This window comes from Biomphalaria glabrata, chromosome 4 (assembly GCF_947242115.1).
Source record: "Biomphalaria glabrata chromosome 4, xgBioGlab47.1, whole genome shotgun sequence".
NCBI lineage: Eukaryota > Metazoa > Mollusca > Gastropoda > Planorbidae > Biomphalaria > Biomphalaria glabrata.
Genome location: NC_074714.1, coordinates 1,833,014 through 1,859,083, shown reverse-complemented (window position 1 = coordinate 1,859,083; position 26,070 = coordinate 1,833,014). Strand labels below are relative to the sequence as shown.

General features: G+C 33.1%; 1 protein-coding gene across 2 annotated transcripts; it reads right to left on the bottom strand.

The window, feature by feature from the left end:
• Nucleotides 1–570: 570 nt before the first annotated feature.
• On the bottom strand, nucleotides 571–24,919 carry LOC106056113 (slowpoke-binding protein-like). Of its 2 annotated transcripts, XM_056027376.1 has the most exons (15): nucleotides 24,735–24,919; nucleotides 23,991–24,130; nucleotides 21,568–21,644; nucleotides 14,589–14,689; nucleotides 10,909–10,986; nucleotides 9,465–9,616; nucleotides 8,355–8,465; nucleotides 7,916–8,011; nucleotides 7,138–7,223; nucleotides 6,164–6,273; nucleotides 4,813–4,910; nucleotides 2,947–3,000; nucleotides 2,785–2,850; nucleotides 1,408–1,493; nucleotides 571–1,138 (listed from the first exon to the last, which is right to left on the bottom strand). In XM_056027376.1, the coding sequence occupies exons 2-15, from the start codon at nucleotides 24,018–24,020 to the stop codon at nucleotides 847–849; spliced, it is 1,437 nt and encodes a 478-aa protein (XP_055883351.1). In that variant the 5' UTR covers nucleotides 24,021–24,130; nucleotides 24,735–24,919; the 3' UTR covers nucleotides 571–846. The 2 variants fall into 2 exon arrangements, with proteins under 2 accessions (XP_055883351.1, XP_055883352.1); XM_056027377.1 differs by lacking the exon at nucleotides 24,735–24,919 and having other exon boundaries at nucleotides 23,991–24,225.
• Between the last annotated feature and the right edge of the window lie 1,151 nt (nucleotides 24,920–26,070).

Here is a 26,070-nt window from a genome sequence, read left to right as displayed (position 1 = left end):
TGAGTGAAAAAACTGTTGAGATAAAAACTTGCAATGTTCTTCTTCATTCCAATGACATGGCTGTGTTAGAAAAGAAGGTTTTATAATTTAATAACAAAAAAATGTTACAAAATCATTTTGTAACGATTCAGTTCATCAGAGATGGCACATTTGACAATAATAACATTTAAACATTGTATTTGAAGGGCTCCCAGGAATGAAGATTTCCCTAATTGGACTTTGAATATGGAAGTGCTAACAACACAGAAGAAAAATGGCTAGGGCTTGGGTTATTTCCCTTTGATTGTTGGACATCATTATTCCTGCAATAAAAATTCTATGCCTGTAATTTAAAATTTGTAACAATAGAGTGTTTTAGTAAAACAACGAAGCCTCTAAGGAAACTTTGTGACTTGAGTCTAAACCAATATTTCTATACAAACAAATCAACAATGCGTATTAAATAACAGTATGCAACATTCCACACTCCTGTATGTGCAAATGTTATTAATAATTGTCTACATAGAATAAAACAATACTAATTACATTAATGTTAACAAATTAATGTCTAAAAAAAGGATAGATAGAATAATCAACAAGTGCGTTGTAGAGGTCTGATCATCTAATGTCTGAAATATTCAAGTCAATACTACTTTTCATATATTTATAATGTCTATAGACACTTCCTCTATTCTGATATCAGTACACAGAAATAAAATCAATCTTCAACATGAAAAGTCAAATTATGCAGTCAGGAAAGAACATTTTTTGTTTTGGTAAGCAGCAGACGATTTGTAATACTGATACTTTTATTTCTCTGAGAAATTTTGTATTTATTTCACCAAAGTTAAATCCAGTCCATAATTTTTAAACTTTGGGTGCGCTTCTGTCATTCGTAAGGGTTTTCTTTAAACTTGCTCCTTTCCTGATGTCAGTCAACAAGGCCGTCCTCTCAGAAGATGAAGTGGACGGAGGCATGGGTGGAGCAGCTCCACCAAGGGGTGGTTGACCAGGTGGTGGTGGTGGTGGAGGAGGAGGAGGTGGTGGTGCTGCTGGTCCTCTCTGGTATGATGTAGATGGCACTAAAGGTGCAGCTTCAGATTGTTGGATTTGCTGCGTGTTGGGGGTTGGGAAGCCAGAGACTTTGGACTTCTTCCTTCTAGAAAAATTAAGTGAGACCAATTAAAACAAAAAGCTTATTAGTCCCTTTCATAAATACAGAAAAATTATTTACAAATAAATGAACTAATTAATGGCAAACATCATATTTAATAATAGCAAACTTGTTTGGATAATTTCTTGGTGTAGCTTATTGTAAGCTAAGTTTATTATAGAACATTTTTTGCCCGAATCTGAAACGTTTAAACATTCCGAGTAATATTCTTCGACAGTTGATATCTAATACTCCATTAAATTCTTTTCACTTACTTGGTGCTTGCAGACTTAGAAACCTTAAAGGGTTTTCCTTTTTTCACAGCCCTTAAAAGTGAGACCATTTGATCATTCAGGTGGATCTAGGGAGAGAGTAGAAGTAAGCTGCATAAATCATTGCAGTTAAAAATATTGTTCAATTTAAAAATGTAATTTAACTTTGCATGGTTCATGTTATCTACATGATAGATGTAAGGGCGGGTTCCTGCACAGTTCATGAATTGTTTAATGGTTGCTGTACATTTAACGAAAAGTTAAAAAAATAAAACACAAAAAAAAAAAAAAAATCAGTTCAGCGACACATTTTTTTCTTTACAAACTATTATTTCTCGTTTTAAATACCAGGTTACAAGATTCTTAGTAAAGTAAAGTAAAGTTCCCCTTTCAGACCTAGAGGTATACAGGGCAGATGATGTAAAGGACATCTGTTTCTGAGGCCTATAGTTAAGGAGGGTGTCATGTGGCCAGCACAACAACCAACCACCTTTACTTTTCCCCAACTAATGTCAGGAACCAATTAGAGCTGGCTGGACTCTGAAGATTCTAAGTAACTGCTATTAAAATATTTAGGTTGAGTACCATAGAAACAAATCTACCAGTCTGGCTAACTTGTGTAATAGAGATAAAGATAAAGGTCTAGCTGGTTGTCACCACAGAGATGTAGCTATAGGGCTAGCTAGTCTTTGTCAGAGATGTAGCCAGACATTTTGCTAGTTGCCATAAAAACAGTCACACATGTTTGTTAGCACAAGTTTCTGATTGCTGGTACTCTAGAACTCTAGATACCCACAATGTTCTGCATTACCATTTATTTGCCACAATCATTGGTACACACATTTATAAGTGAGCACTGTGTTTTTTAAGAGGAGTAAAATAAAAAAAAAAACCTAACTAGTTAACAGAAACATAGACAAGGATCTTGCTTTACTGTTGCACACTGTTATAGATACCATGTCTAGAATGTGCTTTACTGAAACTTGATCTGTCTGGAAAGAGGTAAATTTGGCAAATTCATAACACCAAATGTTCCTCTTTTTCAGTTAGATGTATTTGTAAAGTTAAATACTTATTAAGAGTAGCCTGATTTTGTTGTCAAAGAGAAAATCAAGGTTGTGTCTAGGTAGAGGAAAGACTGATATTCTATTAATCGGCATAATACGACTTAGTAATTTAATGTTATACATAAATCTATTTTGAAGAAATCCTGACTGATATTAAAACAAGTGCAATATTCAAAGATATTTTTGTAACACTGTAACACTAAGCCAAAATTAGCAAAATACTTAGAAAAAAAAAATTAAACTATTCTAAAACAAACAAAATCTACATATTTTTTTTTTTCAATACTTGTCAATTTTTTCGTTTTATGTTTACCTTGATGGGATTGTAGATTTTCATTTCCTTAAGATTTACATTTGCGAAAAATGGATGAATATTAATCTGAAATGTAAATAAAATGAAACATAAAACAAATTTTACAAAAATAATCTGTGCTTTAAATATGGTAAAGGCTACGTCGAGAAATTCTAGACTTACTTCCTGGACAGTTGGATATTTTTTGGATTCATTTTCAAAGATGAAATTTAAAATCTGAAAAATAGATACAATGGAAAACAGATATTTAAGATGTGGATCTAAAAAACATTTACCAATAGGCAATGAAGACTTCACTTAGCAGATGTTGATTTTATTAAATCTACTAGACATAAGTTACCCGCGTCCCGCTGGTCTTTATTTGTGCATAACTGTCGATATAGTCACTGAGAGTGTTTTGTAAACAATTAAACGAAATAATAATGTAATAAGTAAAGCGAATGTGTCAAATATAAAAATAGGGTGAATGAAGCTATCAAATCAAAATAGCTAATAGGCTTAAATCCATTTTTTCAAATTAAAACATTTGCTTGTAGGCCTTCATATATTTGATTAAAAGTTGAGATGAATAGACTTTTTTTCATGAATGAATATAGGCCTATCTCAACACGGCTAAGCAACTTGAGCGAACAGCGAACGAATGTATTAAAATGCTTTAGAAAAACAAATTTGAATGTTAAATTGATTAAAATATCAAATGAATGGACAATAATTAGTATGTTTATGTGTTAAAGCACAAAACTATCTTTGCGAAAAGAAGTTTTATCATCTTAGAGTTCAATAAGAGTTTTAGACCTAGACCTAGGAAGACTCAGTAGAGAGATGTGTTAATAATGTGATGTAACCAATTGGTAATGTCTAATGAAAGAATATTTGCCAGGAAATCTGTAGTCACTGATATCAGGAAGTTATTTACGTAAAAAATGCTTTTCAAACACAAAATTGAAGGTTAATTTTATTATATAATGAAATCAATGGAGCTTCTTTTGTATTTTCATGTGTCAAAGTAAAAAACTATCTTAAAATTAGATGTAGGTCTAAATCCTCTCGATCTTTTCTCATGTAAACATTGTTAACCATGGGATAGATCCATAAAATACTATATGCTGTAATAGAGTCGGACAACTTTTTTTTTTTGAGGGTCTTAAGTTTGTTTTAGGGCTACAATACATACACTACGGTCTAAGTTAGTACCCAAGGAACATTCCTGCCTAGTTTTATCAAGATTGGTCAAGCGGTTTTGATGTCTATAAGTAACATACATACATACATACATACACCTCACATTCTACTTTATAATATAGATAATCACGTGAAAAGAAATTTACAAAAAGAACCATGTGGAAATAATCTTGTAATTTACAAACATTCCTTTCAAAAAGAAGATTATAACATATTGTAACCACAAGTAGCTTTTTAACCTGGCTTGTCTTAAAGCCAAAACAAAAAGATAATGCATCTTTAAATAGGGAACTGCAGTTTGCACAGGGTTTGCAGCAATGTAAATTAGAGATTATAATTGTAAAAACTCAATGGTTTTCTAAGCTGATTCAGTATTATTATAGTCAATATTATAGTCAGACAGACAAGATGCTACACCACTTTTAAGAAGAACATTAAGACCTATCTATTTAAAACTTTTTTAGATTAACTGTCATTCCAACTGTTGTGTTTGTGTTTGTAATGTTATTAAAGCGCCTTGAGCCTACATTTTGTTTGTTAACAGCTCTTTATAAATAAAATTATTATTAATAAGCTATATGAAAAAATTAAAGCTGGCCATAGAATATAGAAGTATAATTATGAAAAAAAAAAAAGGATAATTACTGAGTTAACTGAGATAAGGAAATATATTTTAAAGGAATTATCATAAATATGTACATCCGACATACTATATCATGTTGAGTGTATCTGGCTTAATCCAAACATGAATAAATGTTTCTAGTAAGATCTAATACATGAGGAATATGAAATATGTCTGACTGAACTAACACACACAAGAAATATTTCTACTACAACAATATTTACCTCAATAATGTGTGGAGATGTGTGAGTGGCCAAGTTCTGAGGTTCTGGATGTGCTGACTGGAGCTCACGACCAAATACCATCTCATACAATAAGTGCCCTGATGTAGCAGGCAAAAGATTTGAGTAAAATGTGACATTTTCTTACATAAACAAATGTAAATTATTGAAATAAGAAAAGCTACCTAGTTCATTGAAGTTCTTGTAATTAATTAACTCTACGAGTTTGTAGAAGTTATTTATTAAAATAAGTGGTTTGAAAAGTTTCATTGAAAATATATCAGGTAGAGTTTATTTGCTTTCTGCCAATCAAACAAACTAAAATGTAATAATTTCTATCAGGTCTAAGATTTTAGTAAAATTTCCATTGTAATCTATAAGGCAGATGATGTTAAAGTCATCTGTTTCTGTGGCTCACGATTAACAAGTGTGTCATGTGGCCAGCACAACGACCAACCACCTTTACTTTTCCCCAACTAATGTCAGGCTAGAGCTGGGTGGACTCAGAGGCGCCCAAAAATCCTGAAATTAAAAATCCCAGTCTTCACCAGGACTCAAACCCTGGACCACCAGTTCTGAAGGCAAGCACTTTACCACTCTGCCATAGACGATCTTAATATTATTAAATTGGGGCAATAAGAGGTATGCTATTTTAAGGAAACTTATAATGATGAAGGAAGAACATAACATAGGCAGACAACTTGACTCCGGCTAGACATTGAATGGGACATTTGAATGAAATAATTGGTAAAAGAAAGTATCCTCACTCAACACAAGTTTTCCTATCACATGTTAAACTCAAATGCCAACCAATCTCCCTGACCTGAGAGCACATACCACCAGATAAACAGGACTCAAAGCAACAGTGGCAGCATGGTCGAGAGGCTAAGTACTCTTGAACTTGGCTTGGTTACCTATAAAGGTGACTCGAGGTTTGACACCCAACTTAAGCAGAGTTGTTCTTACTGAGTTCCTAAAGGCAGCATGGAAAACCTGTTCCCAGTAATCCCCCCACCTCCCAACTGGTCCACAAATGAGATTTGACCATAGAGCTCTGAGCATGCTATAAGCATGAAAGTAGCGCTATATAAAAGCCATAATTTATTTTTAAACAGTAATGTAAAAAAAAAAAGATGAACTGGTGGAGTGAAGCAAGAAGCAGATAAAGAAAGTATATAGTAAGTAGATCAAAATCGTTCTTGAGGAAACAGTGAACAACACAGGAGATCTTATTGGGCAAAGTGTTTACCAAAACATAGAGATATAATTGGGCAAAGTGTTTGTCAAAATGTAGAGATATTATTGAGTTAAGTCTATACTAAAACACAGAGATCTTATTGGGTTAAGTGCATACCAAAACACAGAGAGTCCAAAGCATTCTTGTTTGCTTCTTTCAGTTTCTTCTTAACTAAATTATAAACACGAGATCTGTTGGCTAGGAAGCAGTTCTCATAGCCAGCAATTCTGAAATATTAAAGCAAAATTTTTTAGGGACATAATAAAAGTGTGTCTTTGTTTGAATAAATTCAAACATTATTTTTTCAGTTTTTAATTATAGTAAAACTGCTTTTCTTTATAAGTGAGAGGCTCAAGGAAGAGCGGATAATATAAAATGTCACTAAAGTCTTGACATTTTAGCTTATAGAAGAAATAAGTTTTGGTATTTAAAAGCTGTACACCTTTAAACCTAAAAAGCTTCTTTTTACGTAGATTGTTGATAAAATCAATGTAAGAAGATAGTTTTGTCTACACAACATAAATAGAATTTTTCATCAGGTGACTGTTAATTATAAATGGCTATTTACATGAAACTGTAAAAGAAAAAAATTCCCTGGCTCAATTTAGCTTTTTTCAAAAATACTGATAACTAAGAGATAAGTAGGAGGAGTTGAAGATATAAATGAAAAAATATAAGCATCTGAACTTTTAAATTAAATTGTTTTGTATAGATTATAAGATCACGTCATAAAATGATCAGAAGAAATATGGAATATATTTAAATATATATATGGCTCCTTTTGTCTCGAAAGGCAATGGATGCACCCAAATGAGTCACTGGTTTTGGCTTAATCTTGAGACAGGGCAGAATCTGGTGTGGCTAGTCAAGCCAATTCTAGATTGGCAGACTTTGCCACAGTTCATACATGTGTATGCCTCTGATTCAGGGCTAGCGGACAGGGCAGCTTTCTTTTTTTCCCTCTTGATTAAGGCCACTTCAATTCTTTTGTTCTCAGCAAGGGTTGTCCCAGCACGCACATATAACATTACCAAAACAAAATAAAAATATTCTGCAATAAATTTTAAATAAAAAACAATATGTCAGATTACCTGCAGACACCATCCTCCAACATAATATTGCCAGCTTGGATGTTTCCATGTGGAGGAAAACCTTTTTCTTCCAAGTATAACATTCCCTATGGAGTTAGGTTCAATAGTCTCTTAGTAAATGTTCAAAGGATACAAAGTACAAATAAAGATGAAGCAATAATATCCACACATCTATACTATAAGTAAATGAACATTCTGATACCCAAACAGATATGCCTAAACATGATATTCAAGCAGCTATACTAACAAATGATATCCACAAAGCTATACCATTAGTAAATGAACATTAAGATAACAAATAGGTATAACTAAACATGATATTCAAGCAGCTATACTATTAGTGGAGGTGCAGTGTCTGAGTGGTAAAGTGCTTGGCTTCTGAAGCGGCGATCCCAGGTTCAAATCCTGGTGAAGACTGGGATTTTTTAATTTCGGGATCTTTGGGCGCCTCTGAGTCAACCCAGCTCTAATGGGTGCCTGACATTAGTTTGGGAAAAGTAAAGGCGGTTAGTAATTGTGCTGACCACATGATACACTCGATAACCATAGGCCACAGAAACAGATGATTTAAACATCATCTGCCCTATAGACCACAATGTCATAAAAGGGAACTTTACTTTTTTATACTATTAGTAAATGAACATAATGATACCAAAACAGGTATACCCTAAATATACCGTAGAACCAATAAAGATTAATAAATCATATAAACACAGCTATACTATTAGTAAACAACATAATGATACCATACCCTACGAATTAAGTTTGCCCTACTTACAGTCAGAACTTGTTTTCCATAGAGCTGTACAGTCTCCACGGACAAACCTTTATGCTTCTGGCAATATTTATTGTACCAGCTTTCTGTGTAGCGACACTGAAGAAAATAGTCACACAATGAGACACACGCAGCTTGAAAGTTGTGACTTAATAACTGCAACATTAGGACACTAACAAAAGAGGGAAATTCCGACAAAGGAACTATTTAACATTTTCAGGAAGACACAACTTGTTAATGAAGAGTTGAATAAATAATTATCTACACTACTAAAAAGAATTATCATGCACTAAAAACATAACATAATAATAATATTATAATAATCTTTATTATCCATAACCTGAAAAATGCATCCTTGAGAGTTCCTCATTCTAGCTAACCTAATAAATTATCAAACTAATTAACTTGAAATATTTTAACCTCAAGAGAACATTACACTAACCTGATATATTAAATCCTTGAGAGAGCCCCGTGTGGCTATAGGCTGAACTAGGAACACAAGGTTCTGTTCAACAGCGAAATCAAAATCATACACTGGAAATATATATGGGTGCTGTCAGATGAAAGAAAGAAAAGATGAAGAGCGAATACATATCCAACTTTTTTTTGGTCAAAATGCAGTGTATTATATTAAAAATCAAGTCCCTTCAAATACTAATAAAACTTGTTTTTATTTCAAACTGATATTTCTATAGATACATAGAGGAAAAGTAACCATCCTAACAATCTAAAGCATCGAATCCAATTGCTAAAACATACAGTATTTTTGCTAAAAATAATAAAGATCATCAGATTCTGATCTGGGAATTATAACACACATTTGTCCAATTGTAAGTTATCAAATATTTTTTCTTTTACTTTGCTTTTATGTAGCTGTTGTAAAAAAAATGATTATTTCATCACAAGTCATAACAATCTTCTATTATCAATTTTGTTGACATCAACAAAATAGCCAATATATTTCTATTAGAAAATATGCAATAAATGGGTTTTTAAACATTAATTTGATATAAAACCATTTAAACTCTCTCCCCACGTAAAACATTTTTACAGTATTTTCATAGAATAGCCATATATTGGTGTAAACTGGGTGCCTTAATATAGAAAGACGTCAGTAGGATGAATGTTCTTGGTTGAAATTAATAAGTATAATAATAAACTGGCACACAATAATTAAAATTGTTTAAATCCAAAATCCTTTCTCATAGACCAACTTCCAAGCCCAACTTTTCCTGGACATTGATTTCTGTCCAAGGTCTGCATTTAACAATCACTACACTGATATCATATAAGCTGGTGCACATTGCATTGCAAATATTTAACATTGAGATGTAGTCTATTCATCACCCTGAATCAGTTTATCTGATGCACATATTTAACATTCAGATGTAGTCTATTCATATCACTGACATCAGTTAAGCTAGTGCACATTGCATTGCAAATATTTAACATTAAGATGTAGTCTATTCATCACCCTGACATCAGTTAAGCTGGTGCACATGGCATAGCTAATATTTAACATTAAGATTTAGGCTACTCTTATCATTGTTACCTGTAAAAGTGAGAAAAGATCTTTCAGAATTTTACATGTTGTTTTTGTGAATGGAATCTTCATATTAGTGGAGTAGGGTAGACAACTTAGCATCCTCTCCTGGTTAGTCTTCACATCTTCCACCAGGAACCAATGTTTGTCTAGACGACTGCCTGAAACACACAGACGTTGATCTTACTCTTTTAGCCTGGACTTTGAATGAACAGGTCACTTCTTAACCAACAGGGAAACATCAATAAGTACAGATGACTCTCAATAGTCGGACACTTCATAATACAACACACTTAGTAATCCCAAGAGGCAAAGAGGTAACTTCATGTACTTTATATATATTTTAGTATTGTAATAACTTAAGCGAAGCAACTCAACGAGGACATAGACGTTTATTTACACTGAGACATGACAAACACAAAGGGGCATCTGCCTTGAGTACAGCATCTCCATATTAACTCCCTACTTGGGCGGAAATCGTTAATCTCTTCATGTCAACATCCTGTTCTAGTTTGGTTACTAGAAGTGCGCATCTCTGCACTAGCCTGGATGGTGGTGCGCATGGCAAAGTCATAACAGTATGTAAACATTTTTTTAGAATGAAGGGAGCTAAGTAGGTGAAAGCTTAAAATGTACATTTTGTATTTTTTTTTAGATCAATACATTTTTCTTTTTCGTCTCTTATTTATTGTATGCCTTTGAAAGTCTAAGAGAATACTTCATTACATCATACATAGAAATTTTTTGAAATACAACTAACCTTTAGTAATATTATGTTTTCTGTAATCCAACCGTCCCCCCCCCCCCCAATCCTGTAATTGTCTGACTATCATGACTCCGGATGGAGGACAAGTGCATACCGAAAGTCATCCTCTATGGACAACTCGTGACTGGCCCAAGAAAAACCGGTTGCCCCCACCTCAGTTACATAGAAGTAATAAAACGGAACCTTAAATCAGTGAACATCAATACTGACAATTGGGAAGACATAGTTCTAGACCTCACCAGATGGAGAGGGACAGTGACCAAGAAAGCTATGGACAGTGAAAGTACATGGGTCTCAGCTCAGGAAGAAAAACTTACAATCCGAAAAATGGCCAGCTCCTCTACCAACAAAGCAAAAGCCCCCTTAACCTGCGCTATTTGTGGAGGGGAGTGTCTCTCCAAAAATAGGGCTCCACAGCCACATGAGGAAGTGTGCTCTGAGATGAACCATAGTCGTCCTACAACTGAAGGAGGCCAATCATGAGTCAGCTGTAGCTTTTAAATGATGGAAAATTTCATCCCATGTATTTAAAGTGTTATGTGTGTTGCAAACTCATTGACGCTTACCTTAAAGGCAAGACATATAATAGACATATAATAGGTTTCAGATGCAATAATCACAAGCAATCAGAGCTAATTAAATATGTTAATAGTTTTGAATTAAAAGTATTAAGAACAGTTCACTGACCTAGTTCATTCAACTGTTTCATGCTTCTGAAGTTTGGATGTGATCGTAGATAATACTGGCAGTTCATGTACACAGCATCTACATCAAACAGAAGACATAGAAACAAAAAAATATTTTAATTTGTGCTTAGGGTTTTGATTGTGGTATATATTTTTAATATGCTTGAAATGCACCTGTGCAGAAGTGTATTCATATGAACTAAATGCATTTTATAAAACTTTCAAGATGTACTGATAGTATTCTAGCATGTATTGAATAGAATTTAACATGCACTGAATGTATATAGAATAAATGTGTTTTAATGTAGAATAAATGTCTTTCAATATAGAATAAATGTGTTCCAATATAGAATAAATGTGTTCCTATATAAAATAAATGTGTTCCAATATAGAATAAATGTGTTTCAATATACAATAAAGGTGTTTTAATATAGAATAAATCCATTTTAATATGGTCTAGAATAAATGTATTTTAATATAGAATAAACATGTTTTGATTTGTGCTGTTTTGTTTGTTTTTTAATTCTATGTTTTGGATGTTCCTTCAGAATTGAAGATTATTACGTCCTAGCCTGAACTTCCAGCAGGGTGGAAGGGGAAGATGGCGTGCAGGATTCAAACCCGGGACCATTGAGATTCGCATGTATTCAGAATTTATTAAATATATATTGACTATTCTTTTAATATTTCCTAAATGTAATCTATTACATAATGAAGATGTGTTTAGATTTGTGATTAAATTATTGTACAAGAAACATGCTTATAGACTCAAATATAATTCATAGTAAATTAAAAGCTATACACACACATTTCAGAATACTCAGTAACACCCAAGTACACAAATCTGCATTTATGAAGTAAACATACCCTTGATAATAATCAAGGACCTTTTGCAGAAATGACATTGTTGCAAATCAAGGACAAACAGACAATGAAAGAAATCCAGGTGGATGAGGATTGTTAATTACAATAAAATCTACAGTGGAGAATGATGAAAAGATAATAGACAACAAATACGCTAAGGTTGTCAAGATTTGGGTTCACCTCTGCCACGTAAGGCACAGATTCAACAGTTCTCAAACTTAAAAGAGAAATGTTCTTATCTCAGCCCATCTGCTGCTACCACATAACTATCGCTCAGGAATTGGTGACACCTCATCATCATCATTGGCCTCCTTCAGTCAAAGAACGACTATGGTTCATCTCAGAGTGAGTGAGATGAAAGCCTGGGCATTGTTTATGGTTGGAACGAAGTCGCCCACACAGCAGTTCCCCTCTCTCTGCGCAGCTGATGTGACCAAAGGAACGGAGTATCCAATACAGTTTGGGATCAGTAGCGCCGCAGGATCTGCCAGGCTGTAGCACGGTGTGCCACAGTCTGCCTAAGGGTCACCAGCTCCTGATTTTTCCTACTGTAACACAAAGTGCCTTCTCCTGTAAAGACTGATTTCCCAATAAAGCACCACTCACTTTCCCGAATTTCACAAAACAATAATCTCTTATTAATTTCCCTCTATACAGCACTGTTCACAGACTACATTTTTTGTTTCATTTCTGAGCAGAAAATGTTTTGTCCTTTTCACAACACTATGCTTTGTCTTTGTTTGTTCTGAATGATGGACACCAAGATCAGGAGAACAGTAGTTTGCAGGGTTGAAACTAAAATTGTTGCAGCCAAGTACTGCACACCAATACCAACATTGCACCATCCTGAGCAGTGATAAAACATTATGTTGGGCTAGGGTTAGAATGAAATAGTGGAAGAATGCCTGTCTGCAGTGAAGTAGTGGAAGATTGACTGTCTGGAGCAATGTTTCCCAAGCTGTGTTCCACCAAGCCTCTAAAATAAATTAAGCAACGTGTTCTGCTAAATATTCAGAATGTGGGGGAAGTGTTCAGTTGAGGAAAAGGTTAGGGAAACATGAATGAAGTAGTAGAAGAATGAAATAGAGGAAGAGAGCTATTAAGGAGTAGTGGAAGAATGTCTGTCTGTAGTGAAATAGTTAGCAGACTGTCTGTCTGGAGTGAAGTAGTGGAAGAATGTCTGTAATGAAATAGAGGAAGAGAGTCTTGCAGTGGTTTAGCAGTAGCGGCTAGATAACAAAATGACTGCAGCGACCTAATAAACTACTACAGGAAGACATGTCTTGATGCTAGGCTTAACTGAACAAGAATGACAAAACAGTTCACAATAGCACAGTACACACACACACAAGCTGACCTGGACACCATGACATTTTGACACACTAGAACAGATCAGTTCACAACACACAACAAGAAACATAAATACACAACAATGACTTCATGGTAAATGTGTAGCAAGTATTGTGGTTACAAGTTTTGGAGAAGTGCTTGTTGGAGATGAAGCTGAAACATAGGTGGCAGTGATGATACCAGTGAAGATATCTAATACTAGTTCATGGCAGTAGAAGCACTGGATAGCAGTGTATGGCTGCCTGGTCGTGCGGTTTGCACGCTGGACTGTCGTTCAGATTTATCGATGGTCCCGGGTTCAAACCCTGCCCGCTCCCATCCCCCGTCGTCCTGCGGGAGGTTTGGACTAGGAAGTAATTATCTTCAACTCTGAAGGAACATCCGAAACATGCAAAACCTTTTACAAACAAAACATGGCACTTGTGAGCCTTGTGTGTCTAATTAACAGCCTAGTTTGATAGTGTTCATAAAATTCCTCTTCACCCCAAATTTTTTTTTACAACAATATCTTTGGGCCCTGATTAAATTAAAGTCATTAATTGCTTTGAGAAAAACACTTTTTTTTTTTGTTGGGTTGGATACTGTTTCAGGAAGCATGTACATTTCGTAATGTAAAAAAGCCTGGATTGGATTGAAATATATATTTTTTTAAGTTAAAAGGTGTCCTTATTCTATTTAATTAACAATTATTAAAACTTCTATAGAAGGATTAAAATGACAAAACTGAAAAAAAAAATGAAGAGTGAAGAGTTTCTTTCTTTCTTATAAAGATATTCTTCTTATATGATACAGATGTTACTTCAAAAAAAAAAAAAAAAAAAAGAAGATGATTACATCCTAAGCATCATGGTGAATATATTGGTGAATAAAGTTTTGAATAATAATAAACAATGTTGCTATGGAGAGTTTATCAATAAAATGCTTGTGAAAATGTCAGACAATTTATGGTTTTAACAAAAATATCATAAAATATAGAAACTTAATGCCACAAAAAATGTTTTCATTTCTAGAGAGTTGCTGAGATATTAAATTAAATGTCAATACAACATAATCTTTAAAAAAAAATTCTGTTAAACTCAGAACATTAACATTGATTTTATTAAAAGCTTTGCCACTCAGATTTTAGTAAAATATAAAAAAAAACAAGACTTAATCTTCCCCCAAAATTACCCAGATTCTTGTATACATCACTATACTAATGGAAACTAAAAAAATTTGTATGGATTTAGAAGATATTCCAGTCTAAGTGCTTAAAAAACACATTTAAAAGAGGCTTTAGTCAATAAAGACGATCAATTATTAAGTAAAACTATTGAATAGACCAACATTTCAATGTACTAAAAGGTTCAGAAGTTTATTGGAACAAACATTTTTTTTTACTTGTTTCTGGTTTATAGTTCAGTTAAATAAGGTCATTACAAACATTCTACATACATTCAATTCTTGCTAAATATCCCACAAGCTTACCTCTAATAATCTTCTGTCTTGTCTCCCTTTCCAAGTTCATCTGCTCCACCAACTGGGCTTCGTGCTCCAGCCTTTTATACACATAATCACGCCCATGGAACCTAATAATAGAGATGCAAATAACAAAAGAGCATAGTTCAAAGGGCAGTTCTTGAATACAACAATAATAGAAGATGATAAAAAAGAAAATGCTAACTTAACACAAATACAAAAATCAATGTAACTATTGACTTTGCATTAAAAAATGATCAAAAGGTTTTAGGAGAAGGGGCAAGGGGGGAGTAATTGGCACCTAAACAGCAAGCTTTGGGCAAGAAGAGCTCTTTAGCCTTGGCTGGGCCACCCAACTAGGAGAAGAACCTCTGCCGCCTTGCAGTTATACCCAAACAAGGGAAAGGCTTCACCAGGAGCCAGTGCCCCTTAGTTTGCAGCACGCCTTGGCAGACCTGTGGCGCTGCTGTTCCCGAACTGTGTGGCCTGCTGTTTCTTCGGCTACATCAGCTGCATGGAGAGAGGGGAACGGCTTTGCGGGTGACATCTTTCTGACCACTGCTAATACCCAGACATTCATCTCATTCCTATGATCCATAGTCGATTCGCGTATGAAGAGGCCCATAAAAAAAAAATTGCTAAAGTTATTTCCCAAGTGACTATACAATTTAATAATGTCATTATTGCTCCTGTGACTATTGGCATTGATTTTTTTAAATATAGTTTTTCTAGTTGTTGTTTTTTTAAAAAATACATATCCAATAACAGATGTTTTAGAAAGCTAATTGATTCTATATGATATCCATACACTTTTATTTTAGATACAAATATTTTGAACACTTCTTTGTTGTTATGTGCTAGTTGACATTTTAATTTTCTTGAAACAGAAGCAATAGAAAGCCAACAGATGCAATATGGCAAAGAGTAAATCAGTTTCTTTCCAAGCTTTTACTGAGAAAAAAACCAAAGGCATTAAGTTGTTTAAGAGTAAATAGTAAGAAAAAGTCAACAAATACGTATGTTCTGTGAGATCTAATTTCTTTTCTTAAACCTGATCACAATAAACCCAGTTTAACACAGTTTGATGTGTTAGCAAAAGACAATTAGAGAACTAACAAGCCCAAGTATGCATGTCAATGCAATTATTCATAAGAAATGTTAACATATCTCAAATGAACATAAAAACAGCATTTGTAAACATTGTCAGGTCCAATAGAATTTAACCTTTCACTAAAGGATTTATGTTTGGAACAGTCCAGGTTGCTTAAAAAAAATAATTAAAAAAGTGTTTAGTATGATAGTGTGTTTTTTGAGAGCATGTCTGTTAAGAAGACAATGCAACAAAAAAAAAACAAAAAAAAATAACCCACTACACCAAATTTTTTTTAAATTCATCAAATCTTCAAGCCAAGAGCTTGAGAAGTTAAATAGGGTCTCATACTTTTGGTGCTACAGATTTCAGAAGGGCTTAGCGGCTGAGTGGTTAGGCGCTTGGCTTCTGAGCCAAGGGGTCTCAAGTTTGAATCTGGGTGAAGACTAGCTTTTAAATTTTGAGATTTTAAGGACCCAGCAAAGGTCATAGGTCCTTATGACACCTTCTTAAACAATCTGCCATAGAAGCAGATGATCTTTAATCATCTGAGACCAATTGTTATAGAAGGCATCAACACTGACCAGCGGCATAGAAACCTGTAGCCTGTAGTCAGTCTAGACCAGTGGTTATCAAACTTTTTTGTCTCGTAGACCCCTTGCCATGTTTTTAAGTTTTCGGTAGACCCCCCAGCATTTTTTTGAAAATTCATTAACTTCAGATGTGCTTTTCTCACTGATTACTATGCGATATATATTTATTGATGACATTCCAAGCAAAATAAAATTTAATATGCATTACAAGAAGTAACTAAACAACAACAACAACAAAAAAAAACGCCTATTGGTGGGCAGCTTTGATAATAAAATGTCAATCTTGGGCTTCAATTTAGTTCAGGTTAACATTCTATCTTCTCGATTAGATGATGTCTGACTGATTTAAATTTGGAAAGTAAGAAAATGTATCATTGTCATTGTATGCTTCATTAATTTAATCCTCACATGAAACACTGAGATTATGCCTTCGTGTTGATCAAATTTAGGTTATCACATTGTAGCTGCAAGTTAATTAACCTCATTCAATTTATGAAACAAGTTTGTGAAATAGACTATGTCCGATTCCCGTTTAATTTCTGTGTTTTAAAATAGGATCTTAGCAACCAAGAACTCAGAAAAAATAGTGTCAAAGAAAAGCCTTTCGAAAACTATCATACTTCAGTGTGAAGGAGCAATTGATCAAAATTTCAGGCAAAAAGCAATTCTTTATGAATTTCTTGATTCATAACAAAAATATAATAATACCACTACATTATCAGGCAAGGTTAACAAGTCCAGCTTTTAAAAAAAGTAAATCGTAATAACACGATAACCATTCATTGTCCAAAACTCATTTCACCATTACACCTTTGATCTGTATTGTTGCTTAGAGGAATTTTTAATGATATCAGATATAGGATTGTGTAAAACAGATTGTAAAACCTCTTCAATGGTTGGCAAAGTCAATATTTTGCTTATAGTGTGCAGTTTTTTTAGAGTTTGATATAAGCCTAAGTAAATATATTGTAAGACGCTCACAAACCTATTCTCATCTATGATGTTTAATCAACATTTTTCTACTGTGGCTTAATTCTGAATTTAAAAGTTTTCAAAAGTATTTCAAATCTTAATCTATTTTATTTCATGTTGACTTTTCTCTATGTTCCAGCTTCCATGGTTTCATAGCAACATAGCTTCAAACTTTGTTACATAAAAATAAAGAACAAATGCAATAGTTGTTCAACAAAGAAAGAATGAAGCCAAATTTTTAATAACCAACAATTTACGGTCAACATTTTATTTTATAGACTCGGCCATGTAAATTATTACTTTCATGTAGACACAATTAAGGTATTTAAAATAATACATTAAAATTTTTAAATAAAAAAAATCATTCCACTAACAGGGTTGAAATTCAAAGGATTAACTAAGGTACAAATCATGTGTGAACGAGTCGATGCTTCAATGAGATCCGCCTTCGTAGACCCCCATTAACAGGCCATAGACCCCCAATTTATTTTTTCACTTCCGTAGACCCCTTGGAAATCCTCGTAGACCCCTGGTGGTCTATATAGACCACTTTGGGAATCACTGGTCTAGACCAATAGCTTGTTGCCACATCACAGGCCTGACATCATCAGCTATTGGTCTAAACTGTCCTCAGGTCACAACGTTCAATGTGAGCTGTCAGGCCTTGTATAAGTATTGGTCTCGCATCATCTGCCCTATAGATCGCAAGGTCTGAAGGGGAACTTTACAACTACAGATTTCAGAATTACAAATAAGGCAGGCTAACCATTTGGAGGATAAAGATGTTACCAGAATTGTACAAGACAAAATTTAAAGTTTTCATTGGAGAGGTAACGATGAACCCAACTCTTATGAAATACAAAAAAAAAGAAGATGATTATGCCCTAAGCTTGTTTCTATGTCAATTTAATCATGCATGTTGATCAATGACTTAAACTCTGCCAAGTCATTTGTTTTCCTGCCTGACTCCATAGGAAAGAATGAGTATTTGTACAAACAAGGAATGTGCGGTTATTTTTGTGTCTTTCTGAGCAATTTATTAGGTTTTGATTTTGTATTTGAAGATTATGGTTCAGCGTTTTATGTATAATTGCTACTTTACTTTTAAGTCCTCTATCCTGAAGGCTTTCTAAATTTAGTAATTTTTCTAAAGGTTTTACTCTAATCAAATGTGAATTTGGTTTGTTATGAATCTCACTTCTTTATTTTGTGTCTGTTCTAGTTTCTTAATGTTTTCTTGAGTTGAGGGGTCACTAACAGATTCTATTATTGGCCTAACTAGGTTAAATAACATTTCAGTTTTGTTTTTATTGGATTTGTAGAAATTTCTTTTAATAAACCCTAATGCTTTGTTTGATTTTTTAATAGTTTCATCAATATGGCTTTTCCTTTGTTATAACACCTAGGTATTTTGCATTTTTAGTCTGTGTTACTGGGTTACCATGAATAAGATATAAATGGTATTTGTTTTTTTTTTTTGCTGTTTTTGTTTTAAATAAACTGGCATTTTTCTGGGTGGAAAAACATGCTCCAATTCAATTTCCATTTCTCTAACAACTCTATACAAATCAAGTCTGCTTAACAGATGTTTAGTTAAAACACTGGCTGACTAAGACTTGTCAAAGGGATAAAAGATAACACAGCATAGAGATAACAAACTAAATGGATGACATGTGCAAAAAGATTGGATTATTTAATGCACTTTTGTATATATTATATATCTCTCTTTCATGAATAGATTTCAGGGATATGGACAGATCATGTTCAAATCATTAAAATAGACCACTTCCTATTTAAAAAATAATCTTGCTCACCAATTGATAACAAAATTTCAGGAAAAATATGGAAAATTTCAATACTTGATATTTGAAAAGCATGTTTTGTATCTTAATATATACATGAGATATTTTTCAATGAGTCATACTTATTATCTGTTAACTACAGTCAGCTTTAAATCCTGTTATTATAGATAGTAGCATGAACAGAACTAGGATCTGGGAGAAGGTATTCCGTGCTGCCTTTACATGCTCAGTAAACACAACTCAAGTTCAATGTCGAACCTCAAGCCCCCTTCTTAGGGAGCCAAGCCAAGTTCAAGCGTACTTAGCCTCTTGACCAATAGTAAATGCAATAAAAAATAGTTCTCCACCTTAAGGAAAACCTTCAACATGGTTCTGTTGAGTATGCGGAACATTCTAGAAACATTAGGAACAAAGTAACTCTTAAAACCTGCATGATTTAAAAAAAATATAATAATCTAGGGTCTAGAGACTATCAGCACTAGGTCATGTTGTTCAGAAAAATATAATATATATATAAAAGTCTGGAGCATATCAGTACTTTCAGAGAAAGAAATTAACCTATTGCTTCATCCTTAAATTTTAAACTAGGACAGCGGATAACAAATCTTTTCAGTGCATAAAGGTTAAGAGATTAGTCCCACACATTTCAAGTTCTCTTTCAGACCTTGCAATGATGTTAAGGCCATCTATTTCTGTGGCCCCGGCCCATGGTTAACAAGGGAGTCATGCGGCCAGCATAATGACCAACCCACACATTTCAAGATTTTCCATTCATTTTGCAATGTAACAATGGTGTCGGATTTCTTATAAAAATGGTGAAATAAAAGATTCGGCTGATTGGGAAACAAATGTGCCATGGTATCTAATTTAAAGCTTTAAAAAGGCAGCATACAATGAGGAGTTTTTTCCCTACATCTGGTAAATGGGTCTGTGCAATCCAATTTACTAATTTTAAAGCCCTATGCAGTTTTATTTCCATGCCTATAATAATAATAATAATAAAGATAAAAATACCAACAATATCACTATAAAACTGAATATATGGGATAGGACTATAACAGATGTAAGTGGTTTCAAAAGTGGAACCAGTGTATCTTATCTGATCAAATACAGATTTGATTTTAAAAAAAAAATGAAGATGATTACGTCCTATGCCTGTCTGTGGGTCAATCTAGTCCTGCACTACTGGAAAGGAGGTGTAAAAGTAAAAGCTTATGAATCAAACTAAACTAGGATGGCTGCTTGGCCATGTAATATACACTGTTGTTCCGTGGTCTTGATGATCCTGGTTTTAATCCCTGCCCACTGCCACCCCCCCATTGTCCTGTGGGAGGTTTGTGTTAGAATGTAATTATCTTCAAATCTAAAGGCACATCTTAAAAATGTAAAACATTTTACAGACTGATCAGATCGTACAAAATTGTACTAGAGGGGAGCTACTTGTAAAATGTTTGTTTGTTTGTAAAATATTTTATATGTTTCGGATGTTCCATCAGAGTTGAAGATAATTACTTCCTAGTCCAAACCTCCCGCAGGATGACGGGGGGTGGGAGCGGGCAGGGTTTGAACCCGGTACCATCGATAAATCTGAATGACAGTCCAGTGCACAAACCGCACAACCAGGCAGCCATTGTACTGAGATACTTGATAAATGATTGTGGCCTAAAGTTGTTTGAAAGATAGCCAATTAATTGCATGTAAATGATATCCAATTAATTGCACATAAATGCCTGAACATTCCATTTATTATTTTCTAAATAACTGCATTGCTTACATAATGCATTTCAATATTTTCCTATATTTATGTTATGTTAGCATATACACAAGTGTCAGGGGGAGGTAAGGCGAGAGTGAATATGTTACTTTGATATTTCGGTATGATAGTTATATCCCCTTGTTTATGTACTCCCAGGTTGTGAATTTGAATAGTCTTGCACGTGTTATGAACTGAATGGTTTAGTCTTCGTTGACTGTGGGAAAGAGTGTGTTAGTCAGTGAGGTCTTGTCCCCTGTCCAGGAAGGTTGGACAGTTACTTCCTGGACTGGTGGTTGTGTGTATTAATATTAATTGTGTGCTTTATTAAATATTAAAGTTATTATTATTTCATGGAAAGTATTATTGTTATTTATGGATGTTGGAGTTAAAGTATATTTAGTATTAAGTGTTCTTAATTATAAGTAGCCCCTAACGAGCCAAGCAAAGTAATAAAAAGAAACCCGACACCAAGTTATTAACCTCTATTCTCATGATTGTTTACATCAAAGAAGCATTTCTCAACCTATAGGCAGTCCTGCTGGTAATATTAGACTTTAAAATAGAACACTCTTGTCTGACTCTCAAATTTGCTATAGCTTATCAACAAAAGCTGCACATTGTTTACATTAGTTACAGCTGCCATGCTTAGTTTCAGCTTGTCACCATTAGATGCATTACTTTTAATATTTTATGCATGTAACAGAATTTAATTTTAAGAAAATCCTGAAAAAGTTTTTTTTTAAATGTTAGATTCAATTTAAACCATAAAACTTACCTTCTTCGTTTGCGGCAAAGATAATAAAGTAAAAATCCAAGTCCAACTATCAATGCAATACCAACCAAAATAGGAATCTGGGGAACAAAAAAATTTAAGTCAATCCTGCACCCTGATGGTAATCATTCTTCAAAACAATATAATGAAGGTAGAGTCCAGACTCGCTTATCACCATGAATTATACAATTCATAAACTTTATTGTCTTTTGATGCGATTGTCAAAATAGCTAATCAAGGGTCATTTTTTTGCATTTGCCTGAGACACAAATATTTTCACTAAAGTGTTGACGAAAAATGTGTGTCCTGTTGACCTTATGCCAAACTACAGCATGTTGACATTGTGCTTATGTGTACGTGTTTGTTGTTAGAATGTAGAGTTATTCCCTTTTGTAAGAAAGTTGATATTGTAGTGTGTGACCTGTGGATAGTTAGAATGTGTTGAGTCTGATGTACCCAGCATCTAGTGACCTGTGGATAGTTAGAGTGTGTTGAGTCTGATGTACCCAGTATCTAGTGACCTGTGGATAGTTAGAATGTGTTGAGTCTGATGTACCCAGCATGTAGTGACCTGTGGATAGTTAGAATGTGTTAAGTCTGATGTACCCAGCATCTAGTGACCTGTGGATAGTTAGAGTGTGTTGAGTATGATGTACCCAGCATCTAGTGTTGGTGTCACTTTTTGAGTCCAGTGTTCTTTAGTGTAATATTAAGCTTATAAAAGTATCATTATTTAAACTAACACAGCAAATTCTGAAAAGTACTGCATAAAATCTAATGGCTTCCAATGGGGACAAGAATTAATTAAAAGATGGCAAAAAATTTGCAATCAATGATAAAATGCCATAATTCCCAGGGAACTTTCATTCCTTAAATCCATCAGAGATCCCAGCACTCCATAAACTCATCCCTTTTAATCTCAGATTTCCCTTTAATTTGTGCTGCACTTTGAACTAAGGCTTTTATTTAGTACACAAACAAAGGTTTTGAGTTCCTCACCATTGAACTCTGACTAAACATGTAAACTTCTAGTTCATAATTTACTTTGATTACTTTGCTTTTTTAGCTTTGTTATTTGTCATGAATATTGGTAGACATGCACTTAACCCCCAGGAAAAGCCCTTGATGAAGGCAGGTGCAGAAGATAAAACCTTAAATTGACCACGGGCAAATAACAGATTTGCCTGCATCAGTTGTGGCAAAATAAACAGGGCAAAGTTGTATCAGAATGTGTTACTAGGCTTTAACTGGTTTTACCTGAAATTTTCACTACACTTCTATGCACTATGAAAAGTTTTATCTGAATATGTGCTAAGAAAAGTTGGATAAGAATGTTTAAAACTAGACCTTTATGTGCTAAGAAAAGTTGGATAAGAATGTTTAAAACTAGACCTTTATGTGCTAAGAAAAGTTGGATAAGAATGTTTAAAACTAGACCTTTATGTGCTAAGAAAAGTTGGATAAGAATGTTTAAAACTAGACCTTTATGTGCTAAGAAAAGTTGGATAAGAATGTTTAAAACTAGACCTTTATGTGCTAAGAAAAGTTGGATAAGAATGTTTAAAACTAGACCTTTATGTGCTAAGAAAAGTTGGATAAGAATGTTTAAAACTAGACCTTTATGTGCTAAGAAAAGTTGGATAAGAATGTTTAAAACTAGACCTTTATGTGCTAAGAAAAGTTGGATAAGAATGTTTAAAACTAGACCTTTATGTGCTAAGAAAAGTTGGATAAGAATGTTTAAAACTAGACCTTTATGTGCTAAGAAACATTTTATCAGAATATTTCACTAGATTTCTATGCACTATGCAAAGTTTTATTAGATTTGATACATTTCATTATAAAAGGAAGAACAATAAAGGTAACTTTTTAAAATCTTGTATTAGACTATGGAAGCAGATAATGTAAAGCTCAGCTATTTTTATGGGTTAAGAAGGGTGTCATGGCTAGCGCAACAATCAACCGCCTTTTCTTCCCCAGCATACGTCAGGTACCCATTTGAGCTGGGTGAATTCAGGGGCATCTTAAGAATATCTAAGTTCAACATTTTGGTCTACAACAGGATTTGTAGCTCAGGCACCTCAGTTCAGTAGCCAAAACTTTACCATATCACCATGACAATATACATTCTTAAAGAAAAGCATCACTAAATGAATATAATAAATGTTAAAAAATGGGGTTCATTCTAAATATTATAGCTTTTTGAAATATCTAAATAAAGACAAATTAGTATGATAATGGATAAACTGTTTACTAAAGTTGACATAAAAGACTAAATTTAGTGTTCAATATTCTTTTATTACTCTATCTTGATGCCTACAAGAAAGGTCAACAAAAATGTGACCCATCCAGAGCTCATTTGTAGTAAAATTTAACATGAATTCAGATCCTACAGTTTATTCTTCTTTCTATATTCTAATACTTACATAGATATGCTCTTCAAGAAAATCAGACATGGTTATACTTTAGTCCAACACAACCATACTTTGAACTTTGAAGTAGAACTTATTCTTTGCTGTTACTGGGCTATTATATTATAATAATTATAGCTACAGACCTCAATAGTCTATATATAGATGATATAGATGTTAGTCTATGCACTAAGAAAAGTTTTATTAGATACAGATTCTATAATACTATATTTATATATATAATTATAATATATATGCTATTTTTGGCCAAGTCTTAGTAAAGACAGACTAACTCTAGTTTAGTCAGTAAACAGACTTGGTTTATCATGTCCTCCTATCCTCCATCCATATAAATATATGTCATTCTATGATTCTACTATCTACTATCAAATAGTATAAGTATAAATAGTATAATAAAATAATATATTACAATATATAAAATAATATAAATATAATATTAATCTAACTAGCTCAATAAACTCAATTAATTGTAATATAACTAAATCTAGGGACTTCTAGTCTAGAACTCTAGATCTTCTTTTAACTAATTAAGTTTAATTTAAACTACTTTATAATCGTTTATGATAGTTTTAGTTTATCTCTAGATTCATCTTCAATTCGGGCAATAATTATAATAACAATTTAATTAGTAGATCTATTTATTAATTTAAACTATTTTAATTTACTTTAAATTTAAAATTAAATCAATGAAATTTAAATGCCTTTCCGTCTTTCCCTAAAAACTAAATTGCAACTGACCATCTGGATCTAGATATTAGATTCTTAAATATGTGATCTGAATTTTATCATATTAGAATCTAGATTAGAATCTAGAAAATTTGATAGAGAATGAGAGATGTCTAGAAATCTAGACTGTGGGTATGTTTATGTTTCCAAAGACTCATGACAGTGAAGTCATGTGATTGTCTACCCATGGCCTACCAACTGCTGTCAGTGCTGACCTATATACATAGAATCTAGATTGAGATCTACTCTATAAAAGTCATGTTCATAATCTTTAACAATAAGAAAATATTAAGATCAAACAAGCTAAATTAATAACATAATTTATACTTTTAGACTTAGAATCTTCTCTAGATTTATATATTATAGATGTACGTCTATCGATCTATTCAAATAGAATCTAGTACAATAACATTATATTGTTTGACTGACCACAGAGTGAACCTTTATGACAAAGAAAATTATATAGGTCTGTGAATCTGACCTATTAATAAACATGTCTCGGCTATAGAAAAAGAAATATAATATATAGGTCTGTGGACAGAACGTAAGGTCTTAACTTATGAAACAATATTTAAAAAAAAAAAACTATTTCAAAATATTTATTAACGTAATACATTTATAAAAATCACTAAAAGATATTTTCAAAAAATATATTTTTTTGTTTTATATCTTAATTTAAAGATTATAAGTTATGCAATAATTTGATTTAAAGCGAGTAGAAATCTAGATCGAGTATGCACCGATTTTAGATGTAGCTTTTTAACAGACAGTGGTTTGTTTACATTTGAAACGAATGGCTAACAAGCGGAGAAACGCTTTTAGCGGCTTATTTAATTTCTGCTTTATGAATGAAAACTTAAAATAATCTTCATCGGTGTAAAATTTACCAACTAGAGTCTAGATATAAAATCTCTCTATATTAGTAACGTTCCTAGTAGATCTTGTTTTTAGATAGATCTAGATTAGATTTAGTATCTTGAATAAAGTTTATAAAGTATGATCATAAAATATGATAAAAGACAAAGACTGAAAGAGAGTAAGTTACTCAGTAACTCAGTAAGATTAAAAAATAAAGTATTAAAGAAAACTTTTAAAGTTGTTATTTAACTTATAAGGTCTATTATTTAAAGTTATTTGTTTTGAACAACAAACTTTTTTTTACAAAGTGTAACAAAAAGCAAAGGACAGGCATATTACTATTATCATGCCAATCATGGCATGTAGATGTAGTTATAGATCTATTTAATATTTTAATTTAACATTATAAAATATATATATATTATAATTATATTATATTATAGACTAGATCATCTACTAGAGATCTAAAATCTAAGATATCTAGTCGAGA